Source organism: Pectinophora gossypiella, chromosome 3 (genome assembly GCF_024362695.1).
Source record: "Pectinophora gossypiella chromosome 3, ilPecGoss1.1, whole genome shotgun sequence".
NCBI lineage: Eukaryota > Metazoa > Arthropoda > Insecta > Lepidoptera > Gelechiidae > Pectinophora > Pectinophora gossypiella.
This window is the reverse complement of record NC_065406.1, coordinates 8,579,636-8,591,601: the sequence shown is the minus strand read 5'-3', so window position 1 is coordinate 8,591,601 and position 11,966 is coordinate 8,579,636. Positions and strand designations below refer to the sequence as shown.

The 11,966-nt window shown below is 37.7% G+C and overlaps 2 protein-coding genes across 3 annotated transcripts in view; one reads left to right on the top strand and one right to left on the bottom strand.

The window, feature by feature from the left end:
• Positions 1-4,811: 4,811 nt before the first annotated feature.
• Positions 4,812-7,264, top strand: LOC126382013 (uncharacterized protein CG16817-like). Its single transcript, XM_050031697.1, has 2 exons — positions 4,812-4,931; positions 5,003-7,264. Exon 2 carries the CDS (start codon positions 5,010-5,012, stop codon positions 5,481-5,483), a length of 474 nt encoding a protein of 157 aa, XP_049887654.1. The 5' UTR covers positions 4,812-4,931; positions 5,003-5,009; the 3' UTR covers positions 5,484-7,264.
• LOC126382012 (ATP-binding cassette subfamily C member 4-like) overlaps positions 7,256-11,966 on the bottom strand; it is a 36,562-nt gene continuing 31,851 nt past the window's right edge. For both annotated transcript variants that reach the window (XM_050031695.1, XM_050031696.1), the window contains exons 16-25: positions 11,719-11,928; positions 11,403-11,633; positions 11,091-11,197; positions 10,774-10,897; positions 10,173-10,343; positions 9,661-9,788; positions 9,467-9,589; positions 8,972-9,094; positions 8,572-8,732; positions 7,256-8,367 (exon numbers count right to left, since the gene is read on the bottom strand). In XM_050031695.1, the coding sequence (XP_049887652.1) occupies positions 8,094-8,367; positions 8,572-8,732; positions 8,972-9,094; positions 9,467-9,589; positions 9,661-9,788; positions 10,173-10,343; positions 10,774-10,897; positions 11,091-11,197; positions 11,403-11,633; positions 11,719-11,928 (1,652 nt within the window). In that variant the 3' untranslated portion in view covers positions 7,256-8,093. The remainder of the gene's footprint in view (positions 8,368-8,571; positions 8,733-8,971; positions 9,095-9,466; positions 9,590-9,660; positions 9,789-10,172; positions 10,344-10,773; positions 10,898-11,090; positions 11,198-11,402; positions 11,634-11,718; positions 11,929-11,966) is intronic.

Below are 11,966 nucleotides of genomic sequence, written 5' to 3'. Positions count from 1 at the left end.
CCAAATACACTTCTCATCAAAAAAATCGAAACACCTTGCAAGTTTACGTTTTGTCAGGATTATCAGAAAAATGTGTACATTTAGGAATAAATGTTAAATGTCGTTTAATAGTGAGTAATATGAGCTTATCAAATCTTAATGTTAATGTTCTAAATTTAAATGAATTTTTCATAGGTTTCGTATTTTGTTAAATGAGTCATTTTTATTCCGTATGGAGTATAAAGGAAATGGATAAAACAACACACGTAAATGAAAAAAAAGCTAAAAAACGTTTATTTAATAACTTGTATTCCCTCCCCGAGCTCTAATTACTGCTTCCATACGGTTCTTCATCGATCGGATGAGAGTCACGATCACATGCTGTGGTATATTGTCCCATTCCTCTTGGATTGCATCTTGCAGCTGGCTAAGTGTTTCTGGGGCAGGATCTCTTGCTCGAATTCGTCTCTTTAATTCATCCCACAGATGTTCAATGGGATTCATGTCCGGGCTTCTTGCTGGCCATTCCATAATAGAGATATCGACTTCGTTAAGATAATCTCGTACGACGCCCGCGGTGTGAGCCCTAGCATTGTCGTGCATGAATATGAAGCCGTTGCCAATAAAATGTGCATAGGGCATCACATGAGGCTCGAGACACTCTTCGACGTACCGATGACAGTTTAGTGCAGGCAGACGTGGCCCAGACACGAAAGCAAGCTCTGTCTTACCGTCGGCGCTGATTCCTCCCCAAACCGTCCACGAACCGCCACCATAGCTGACCTTTTCTTCAATGCAGCATTGTGCATAGCGTTCTCCGTCTCTTCTGTAGACCTTGTTCCTTCCGTCGTTACCATACAGCATAATTTTACACTCATCAGAAAAGAGAACTTTGCTCCACTGTAGGTATGACCAATTTAGGTGCTCACGTGCAAAGTTAAGGCGCGCTCTTCGATGGTCTGCAGTTAATTTCGGCCCATTTGCTGGCTTATGCGGTACCAGTCCATGATCCTTCAACCATTACAGCCACCCTTCGTACAACACGAAGCCGCTGCTGTAGTTGAAAAGCGTTAAGGCGTCGATTTCTTAAAGAAGTTGTTACAATAAATCGATCATCTCGCTCAGAAGTGACCCGATTCCTGCCAGATCCTGAACGGCGCGTGAACAAACCAGTCTCCCGATAACGTTTATAGACTCTATGAACAGATGACAGGCTTAGATGCAGTCTTGCAGCCACAACACGCTGACTAAGGCCAGAATCCAGCAATGCCACAACTTGGGCGGCTTCTGTGGGCGAAGTATCCATACGTTTTAGAAAAAAAACCTTTTTTCAGACGTCCCAAAGTCACAGTATTGAAATAAAAAACAAAAAGTTTAAGGATAGGCGCCAATTTTTAGTTTTTAAACGCTAAATGTACTCCAACCCTAAACACACATTTGTCTCAAAACAGTGATTCATTTCGTTTATAAGATAAACAAATGAAATTCTAATTTTGAATTTAGAATTTTCGCTTATTACTGTAATGGCCAAACTGCCAGCTATACATTTATGTATTTTTTTTCATCGTATGAATTCTTTTTTGTGTTAAATTCGGACAGAAACAATGAAAACGGAAGTGTTTCGATTTTTTTGATGAGAAGTGTAGGTATAAAGAAGCAAGAAAAAAATCTTCCATGGTGATTGACCGTGCGTGTACACAGGTCGCGGAGGTCCGTGTTGCTTTAAGTGCGTGTGGTATTAGATCAATGTAAGTAATTAAATTCTCTTTGAGCTTCCTTTTCACAACCATTGCATATTTTAAAATTGTGGATAGTTTTTTTTTCTGTTATATTTACGACTAGTCGACGACTCGACACATTTCTTATATCCATCCATTACATTAAGTTACTCTTGGTGGGTAGTTAAGTCTATCTTTAAGGTAGGTTATATAGTATAGGCAACAACTTGAAAATAAAATTGAATTGCAAAAAAAATAATTGGTAGGTAGGTACTGCATGTTTGCGAACACTTTGTCATACATACGATGGTTGTACATGTTTTGTACGATGCGCAGGTCCGTTCAAGCGGAAGCGGAAGATCGGCGCGAGGGCTACTATCTGCGTATACGTATGTAGTATACCTTACTAAATATATCTATTTTGTTTGGGGGACGTGGCCTGGATTGTATTGATTTTAAATAAATTGTATGTTTTATTTAAACTTACGTATGTACATTCAAAATAATAAGCAATAGGTAACTAACATTTTTTTTATTACGTAATTAGTGTAGTGCAGTCTGCCAAGTAAACTTACAGAAATATTATGTAAAATAGTTGCTTTACCGTCATAATAACTGTCCATACATATCTACTGTTAATTTAACCTCTGGTGGTCTGACACCAGATATCTATGAAAAGATTGATTTATCCAAATCCTGTTTTCTTGATGACCAATTGAGATTGACACCGCTGCAATGAACTGTTACTGTTGTATAATGTTGATGTAAGGTTCATCATCGTCCTCGTCTCCCTCATCTTCATCCGTGATAATTATTTCATCAACGCCTTCTATTGCAATAACTGAAAACCAGTAAAATCATGATAATAAAGAGGAACATCGGCTAACGATAACGATCGGTCACGTTATGGAATTGGTCGTGGGTTGGCTCCTGTTCTCGTGAGATGATTTGCGAGTTTCAGTTGCAACTTATAAATTAGCCAATTAGGACGACGATTGCTCAGAGCAGTCTTGTCCCGTGTAGCCTAGCCTAGACCTTGTTCGGCCAGTCTATCGCCTGCTGGGATAATAAAGCTTGGCTTAACACGCAAGCTAAGAGTGTTAGCTGAAGCATGATAATATAATTAGAATTATGTCTGATTTTCGAACCAAGACTGCTCTGGCCTTGAATACGTTGAAAACCATGTTGTACAAAGCTAGATCCAGATGAGTGAGTTGCCAGGTTAAATTACTTCATCATCATCATCATGTTTTACGGGGATTTTTTTTATCTAACCTGAAGATAATCGCGGTGAAGAATAATTAATTACTTCATCAAATGTACTTAAATCACTCATGAGATAATGAAAAATATTTACTTACTGAAATCTAAATAATTTTTAGCAGGATCGCCGCCGACGCCGCCTTAAACAGCCATGTGTGTATCCGTACCAGAGTGCCACCACTAGTATCGCTAGAAGACCAATTAGTAGAACTGTCTGTGTCTGAGAGTCACTTAGATTGAATTTACCACCACCGCCACCTTTTGCCTTAGAACCTTTTGCCACTTTCCCACCAGATGAACTCTTTTTAGCCAGGGGAGCAGATGACCTCGTTTCGTTTAACCGCACCATTTGGATACTCTTGTGTATTTACATTTTACGTCATTTTGATTTTTTGTAACTGAGAATTTGATAGGAAAATGGGAAATATTGTTACATTATAAATCTCGATTTAATATCTCGTTACTTATCTATTTTTGATAAAGTCATTTCTAATAAAAATATCTAATGTTCCAAAGTCATTTTTAACTTCATGAAGTAACAGCAACGCTGTCATAAGTCATCAAGAATGTAAGCAAGCTGTTTATGGAATTAAAGGAAAAAGTAAGTAGCAAAGAGCCCAGGCCTAATAAACAAGAAGGAAGGAGGTTTCGGCGTCGTAACGCATAACGTGATGATGATTAAAGAGGTCCGGTCTGCGGGAGGCTCGAGTTGCTCTATGTTAACGAGAGATTAGCTCATTGATGCTATAGTTATGGTTAGTTAGTTGGTCTAAATATGTTACTATTCTTAGTTTAATAAAGTAAAAGTTCTATCTAGCTGGATAATTGCAAAAGACAAAAGATTTTAAGATAGTGTTGCTTTCACGGTACCTACATAGACACGTAGTAATACTATACTGAAATCCATGAAAGAAGGTTAATAAACGAAGGCAGCGTTGTATAGCGCCATCTATGCTTTTATTAGGAATCGTGGCCTGGAAAGTTCTTCAATAAGCGCTTATTATACTACCCCGTCCATCGGACCCAATGGATCAATCAACCCCGATGCCTGAGCCCACGTACTTGACAAATCGGGTCGATGCGCGATGGATTGAGTAGTGTAATATAATAAGCCCTTACCTCTATGGATAAAAACGTTCCTAACTTCGAGTCATTGATCTATTAGGATACAGGACATCTTACAAAAAGACAACTTGTCGCTAAAAAACAACTGTACAGTCTACATAGATTCAATAATATCCGCGTAAAATTAGGTAGGTAGGCACGACATGGCCATTTTCGCGTAGTGTTTTGTTACGCCGGATTATACAAGTTGGTAAACTCGGTCGACGTCGTCGCCACTCGCCGACTTGCCAATCATTGTTGATTTGATGCGGCGAGAGATAGTCGGGATTTTTAAAATTGCAAAAAATAATTTTAGTGGGTTTTACTGTTAATAATACAATATTTATTGGATGTACACGAAATATAATATGCACTGTCTTTTTTCTGTACATTTTGTATTTTATTTTAGCGCGCGTTAATCACGAAGTAAACTTTGGCCGTAGTTATTCCTTGTTCTATGTTTTGGTATGGCACTAAATGCTAAAACAGTAGTATGGGTATGGTCACAAATAATCTTAACCACTCTGCTATGAGACAGGGGAAACTACAAAGATCCGCAGTGTGAAATGTGGCAAAAAGACTCCATGTACTAAAGTTTAATCAGGAAAAATGAATCTCTCATTTGCCGTAGTTAGTAAGTCAATGCTTCGACCATAGAGACTCCAACTCCAAGAACCTTTGCCAAGAACGCTACGCACGGCCAATAATGACATTGACATTTTTTGACAACTTGCTTGACTGACTCACTGACTCTGACACTGTTTGACACTGACAAACAATCTAGATTTCTTTCATTCATCTTCTATTCCATTGTATTTTGTTGCCTGGTTTCGCTTATTTCAAGCAAGCCGACTGAGCATAATTTCTGTAAGTATAATAATAATGTCTTGTTACGTTTTATTCCGAGTGTAGGTTTTTTATTTATGTTTTGTTTTCAGATACAAGATGACTTCGGACGCAGTAGCTACTCCTCCGTCTGTATCGTGGGCACAGAGAAGTGCTCGTGTATTTCTCACATTTAACGTCGAATGTGAAAAACCGGACATAAAAATGGAAAAGCAAATGATTTCTTTTAAAGGGATATGTGAACCAGAGCATAAACTACATGAAGTAGTCATACCTCTTTACGCTGAAATAAATCCAGATAAGAGCACGTACGTTAACAAAGGCAGGTTAATTGAAGTTGTATTAGTTAAAGAGAACCCAGAAGCACCCTTTTGGCCGACTTTAACGAGTGATAAAAAGAAACATCATTGGCTAAAGGTTGATTTTGAACGTTGGCAAGATGAGGATGAGAGTGGTGATGAATTCGACGACATGAATGACATGTTCTCAAGTAAAATAGGCGACTTCGGTGATGAAAACGAAAAAGATGACACAAGCTCTGCAGAAGAGGAAGATCTTCCGGATGTAGAGTAAGGAATCTCCATACTCATATAGCCAAAAATTAATTAGTCAAGTTAGATTCAACATAATCATGTACGCAAAACATCTAGTATTTTATAGTGGCACTTCCTCATAGAAAGGGTTTTGTATTTTATTTAGTCTTGTAAAGTATTTGATAGATTTAATTGTATTTACTATTATTGTGTTTAGATTGTATTGCTATGCAATATCAGTTGATGCATTGCACAGGAGAACACAAGAACATGTTAACGGGAGAGGTTTTAATTTTACAAATATAAATTGGTTTGCCTGTTTTCTGGAGGTGCCACTTGCAATAGTTTTAATGAACATGTTTTCATTAATATGTATTGTACAATTATAATTAAAAATAATAACTATTTGCCTGCCAATGCAGTATCAGCAATATGTTTAAATAGCATACATAAGATGATGAAATTGTCATTGGGGAAGAGGGCATTTGTATTAATTGTATTACTCCACTGGCTGGGTGTGCTGAACATGAATCTGAAATGTGTTTTTAAATTCATGTGGTGGAAGATGCTCTGTCCCTTTTTTACAAATTGGTTTTTGGTATATAGCTTGTATGGCACTGTTGATGTCATAAATGGCTATTGCCATTATGCTAACTATTAATTTAAGAATGCCTGTAACCATTTAATTTTTGAATGTAATAAGTTTCTGTTGTCACACTTGACTATCAATTTATCTCTACTTTTTAATGTAACAATTACCCTATTCACCGTATTTTTAGACTATAACATAAATTGTGAACAATATGTTTGTGCTATTTTATACATGGAATAGATTAGTGTGTGAGCTTATTGTAGATAATGAGAGTGTCCATTAAGTCATACATAACTTCATAAGTACATTGATGCATTTAGCTAGTACTAATGTCAGAAGTTATTATAAAAATCATTATAATTTAATTTAGAAGAATGCTATGAAATGAATTACTTAATTTGAACAAGAATGATTTTTACATTTCTTTGCTTGTCATTTTTATTAGCAGTTCATGTTTTAAAAGGAATGAGTTTGTTTATGATACTTTATTATTATTTCTTTATTAAACTCATGAGCAAATTCATGTTGCAATAGGCTTCTCTGACACTGACATTAATAGCTTTAAATGTTCTGAATGAGAAAAAATGGATTTTTTTACCATTTATGTCATGACTTTTTAATATTATGTACCTACACAAAATGCAATCTATTTCGATATTCTCATTTAAGTAAATTTATATTTTTATTTAAATTTGATATTGGTTCAAATTACCTATAATTCTGTTGATGCAGTACATATAGAAGTAGAAATTTGTGTATTGCCTTAGCCATCGGGAGAGTTTTGGTAGGCTTCCTATTGTTTGGACCTTTTAAATGAATATATCACCCAACTGGTCATCTGAATATTCCAGCAATATAAGTAACATAAGCAGCTTTTTATTGTTTAGCCGTTTAATAGTTAAAGCACATTTTTATCACAATTACTTATGGAAAGAAGTTTAACAATTGCAGGTGATAAACATATTTCACATTCCAATTGTATTATTTTAATTATTTGTATGCTTGTCCTGAAATAAGTAATATCTGAAGACCCTCATACCAATGGGCAGCCTTGTGTTGAATAATGCGAGATTCTATGGTGTTTGTATTTCTGTAAACTTTTATCATTTCCTCAATTTATGTTTTATATCTACCTATGGGATGATGGTGATATTCTGTAACCGAATCATTTTAGGTTCATGGTACTTGTATTGCGTTCTTATACCAATAAAAATACCCTAAACATTTCACATTGTGTATTTCTTGTAAAGGAATTATGGGACTATTCCAAACACAAATTTGATTATCTAAATTTATTTGTTCGAGGACATCCTCTATGGCATTTACAATGGTTGATTTTTAGTATGAATCACTAATAATATTTATTACAATTTTATAATAAAAATAAATAACACAGTTTCTTTTCTGAACTCCACTTAACACCTAAATTGTATCTTATACACCTAGGTACACATCCAGCAAAAATCTTCAGTCATTATTATAGAATAACATAATTAAATACTTATATCTATTGCATGATTGTAAAAATTACAATAACAAAATATGACTTATTAATAACATTCTAAGGTTACGAATATGTGTAGGGAGGTTACCGTACCATTAACGATGGCTAGTAGGAGCGAACCTGCAAGCGTCGTATGAGAAGTTACTAAGCACCAACCACCTACATCGATCTTATGCTAATCATTGTATTCTATTGCGTCGCTTGGATGAAAGTTGCATGCACCAGGCGATAATTTCTGGACTGCACAGAATATGTAGCCATTAAAATTATTAAGATTGTGTCTTATGCAATAAACTAATCTAAACTTTGATGAATACCGATATTCGTTGTATTGTCCCACGCTTAGGATTTGAAGATCAACGATCGCACGGAATCCACTTTTAGATACTTACCTATCTTAGCGTATCACCATAATAGATAACGTGTCTTCGGTGTTCAAAGACGAACTATAGTGTGCTTTCTCGATTCAGAGGTACTAAATAGATGAATAATTCTACTAAAGCCTATCTGGCCGTTTTAATGCCATCGTGTTCGCGATCACTGCGATATGTTATTTATTCTATTACCCCACCATTGTTTATGTACGTGTCCTTCGCGATTTGGTAGAGTTGAGCAGACATTTTGTCACTGGTTTCTTTGACCATCTTCGTAAAGTGGCTCTCGGGGTTTTTGAGTAGGTTGTAGGGGTGGTCGAACTCGACGAGCCGGCCGGCGTCCATCACCATGACGCGGTCCGAGTCCATGATAGTGTTGAGGCGGTGAGCCACTGTCAGGACAGTGCAGTCCGCGAAACGTTTTCGTATAGTTTTTTGGATAAACTCGTCCGTTCTGAAAGCAATAAATCGTATCAAATTATATTTTATAAAGTATTACCTAACAAATAAAATAATTTAAACATTATTGCGATTTTCGGAATGTTTTCTAAAAAGTCGACGTAGCATATACCTATGTAGGTAGTTTACTACCTACGGGATAAAAAATCTTACAGGCTACTTTATGAAAAGGATCTTTTGTTGTATTTCCTATACATACTTGGGGTCGACGTTGGCTGTGGCTTCGTCGAGCACCAGGATGCGGTTCCCACGGAGGATGGCGCGCGCCAGGCACACCAGCTGTCGTTGTCCGAGGGAGAAGTTGGAACCTCCTTCCGATACTTTGAAGTCCAGGGCTGGCACCGCTGCTTTCAGGTCCACCTGTAAATTATGTAGTACCTATAGCCATAGTACTATTCTGTGGTATAGCTTCGTCAATTGTAATTGTGAGCAGGATTTTTCGAGTGAAGGAATAAGGCTCAGTAAATACGCCTACGTATAGAATAATAATATCTAGTAGACATTGTAAATAATCGTTTTTAGCATATTATGACAGGACATTGGAGTGATGTCCGCTGCGGGCTACATTACTGCATTAATCACAAAGTAGTAGTACTTACAGCTTCTAGCGCTTGCCATAGTTTGTCATCGTCGTATTCATTGAACGGGTCCAAATTGTATCGTATAGTGGCAGAGAACAGGACTGGTTCTTGTGGAATGATGGATATCTTCGACCGCAGTTCCTGTTAATTCAGATGTGAAATAAAATTATTGTGAAGGATTACAAAAGGGGTACACGATTAGTATACAAGTAGAAAATATTTGATGATGAATAAAACAAATCAAGAACCTATGTAGATAAACTTATACAAGTTACACATCTGCTGTGGGAAACTTGATTTAAAACATTTTTAAAGTTCAAGAATTTTTAAAATATGGAGAATGTAAAGCAGCAGAAATGATTATATTTGCATTGTACCTATCCGTTTGCATACGTAGCTATGTACCTATGCAAACACACACAAACACACACACACAACATAGCTACTCTAGCTAGCTCTTAGGTATGTACCTAAGAGTAGCTATGTTGTGTGTGTTTTTAATTTAAATCTCACCTGAAGAGCCAACTGTGAAGTATCAACTTCATCAATCAGGATTTCGCCCTCCACGATGGCCAGACGGAATAATGACGATATCAGAGAAGACTTCCCTGCACCAGTACGACCAACAATACCCACCTGGAAATTATCACCTGTTTAGCTTACGTCAACTTTTCACATAATCGGTCGTATTATAGAAAAGTTAGTACCTTCCAACCGCTTTGAAGAACTAAGTTGAGATTTTTGAGTACTGGCAAGTCTTCTGGCGTATACTTCATGTAGCAGTTTTTGAATTCGATGGTGCCTCGCCAAGGCCAGCCTTTTGGTGTTTCTTTAGCTGAAATAGTAAAGAAAGGTTTTTTAGTATACAAAGGTAGAGTTTAAAGGACTGCTTATATTTAAATGCAATAATAATTAGGTATATAACATATTACAGAGCAACACGGGGTTGTGGCAGACTGGAAAAAATCTTATTAAGACTCGATAAAATACTGGAATGGGCAGAACAGACAATAGGTTTGTCATTTACATAATGCTCCACGAAAATTCGCCTCCTCCCGTAGTCAAAGAAAGCTAATCTAGATATGTTTGAGATAGAATTGAAAGTTTGAATGTTTGTGAATCTTCAGGTTAGGTAAGCGAATTTCTATGAAAAACGGGTTAACGGGAGGTGATGACATAAATAAATCATTAACTCTAGTGTGCTGTTGCCATGACGCACCTCCTTTGTCCCACTGGGGTTCCCGCTCTATGTGCGTGTACTGCAGTATTCTCTCGACACTGGTCATCTGCGAGATCACCTCGGCGGTCTGTCGCACTCCGAACTGTAGCATGCCCGTGAGGATCAGTGTCTGCGATATCGCCAGCCCCACGTTCCCAGAGAATATTGTTTCTGTAAATAAGCACAATCGATTGCTGTTCGTTTGTCTCGTTATAACTTAAGCTAGCTGATTTTGGTTTTAAATGTTTGTCGTAGGTATAAAGGTAGGTGTGTAATAGGTAGTAGGTTTAAACGGTGAAAAAATATGGGAATGGGTGACGCCCCGGTAGTACCTAAATGTATACTTAGGTAGGTACTTCAAATTAGAAGTTATCTAGTAGTCATAATGGCGACTGCACACTCTCGCCAAGTGTCGCCGCTCTCGTGCCCTGTTCACATGTTCTCGAGGATTTAGATAAGGGCTAACATTTACATTCTCGCACTGGGCAGGCCTCGTTAGAGTGTACAGTCGTCATAAGAGTGACTTTTACCTTTCACTCTAAAACGTACAAGGTACCAATCAATGATATAACATTGATGAATAGAACCTAAGTGTACTTACTACTGTCTATGACTAGGAAAGCAACGATGACGATGGCGAGGTAGAGCACGCAGATGAAGTCGAGCCAGAAGCCTAGGGTGACCCCGCTGGCGAGGTAGCTGCTCCAGGTAGACGTGTGGATGTCCTGCCCAAACATATCACTTATTTGAACCCTGAACTTTAATTTTGGATTAAAAATGAAAATAGTACCTAGATGACAGTTTTGATTAAAAATCTTGTGCTTTGTCAGTGCTCTTAAAATATGAGATATCAGGTATCGTTAAAATTTCTTACGTAAGTAGGTGCTAACACATCGATAAAAAATCATTTAAAATTACCTGGAAGCGGTCGAAGTCTTTTATCAACCGTTGTTGGGCTCCGGAAGAACGAATGGTGCTAATGCCGTTGAGGGTCGCTGACATATGGGAGAACACTGGACTCCGCGCTAGAAGTTGCAATGAGTATATGTAAATCCATGATGTTTATATCAAGAAAAAAAATTAAGTTGTTCAACAGCTTCATGTGATGTTCGTAAAACCTAACCAATAATCAAGTAGGCCCTAGGTACACTGGCTTTTCTTCAAGAACTATGCAGCACCCGACTTTGTTGGAATCTCTAGATAGCATACTTTGGATATTTTTATACTTACTAGTTCCTTCCAATCGTTTGATGGACTGCGCTGATTTGAGGTATATCTGCAGGATAGTGTAGAACAGCAGTAGGATGATAGTAGTGGGTAGCAACGTCCACACTAGCGCCGCAGCATTGAGAGCGAGGATACTGAACATCACCAGGTAAATCTGTATACATTCCAACAGGAAACGAGGAAGTAACTCATCCAACGCGCCGATGTCTTTGGAGAAACGGTTGAGAATCCGTCCTGGAAGTGAAAAATTTGGTTATTACTTAAGTACTTGATCGTCAAAATTGAGCGTCAAATGTTGTGCACTCTGTTTTATTATTACCTGAAGAGTTGGCATCGAAGAATCTCATGACGCCTCTAAGCATGGAGTGGAACATGTCATTGTGCAGGTTACGCGAAGCCGTCATGCACACCTTGAAGAACATGAAAGCCCGCGCCGTGATGAAGAAGATGCAGCACACGATCAGAGCCGAGTACACATAGAGATACTGTGACGTGTCCAGCGGGCCGATGTAGGCGTGGATGTCCAGGTCTGCAATACGAGATAAAACAGATGGATTAAGTATAGAT

Excerpts from the sequence above, each read along its gene's own strand:
- LOC126382013 (XM_050031697.1), top strand. The coding sequence starts at position 5,010 with ATGACTTCGGACGCAGTAGCTACTCCTCCGTCTGTATCGTGGGCACAG.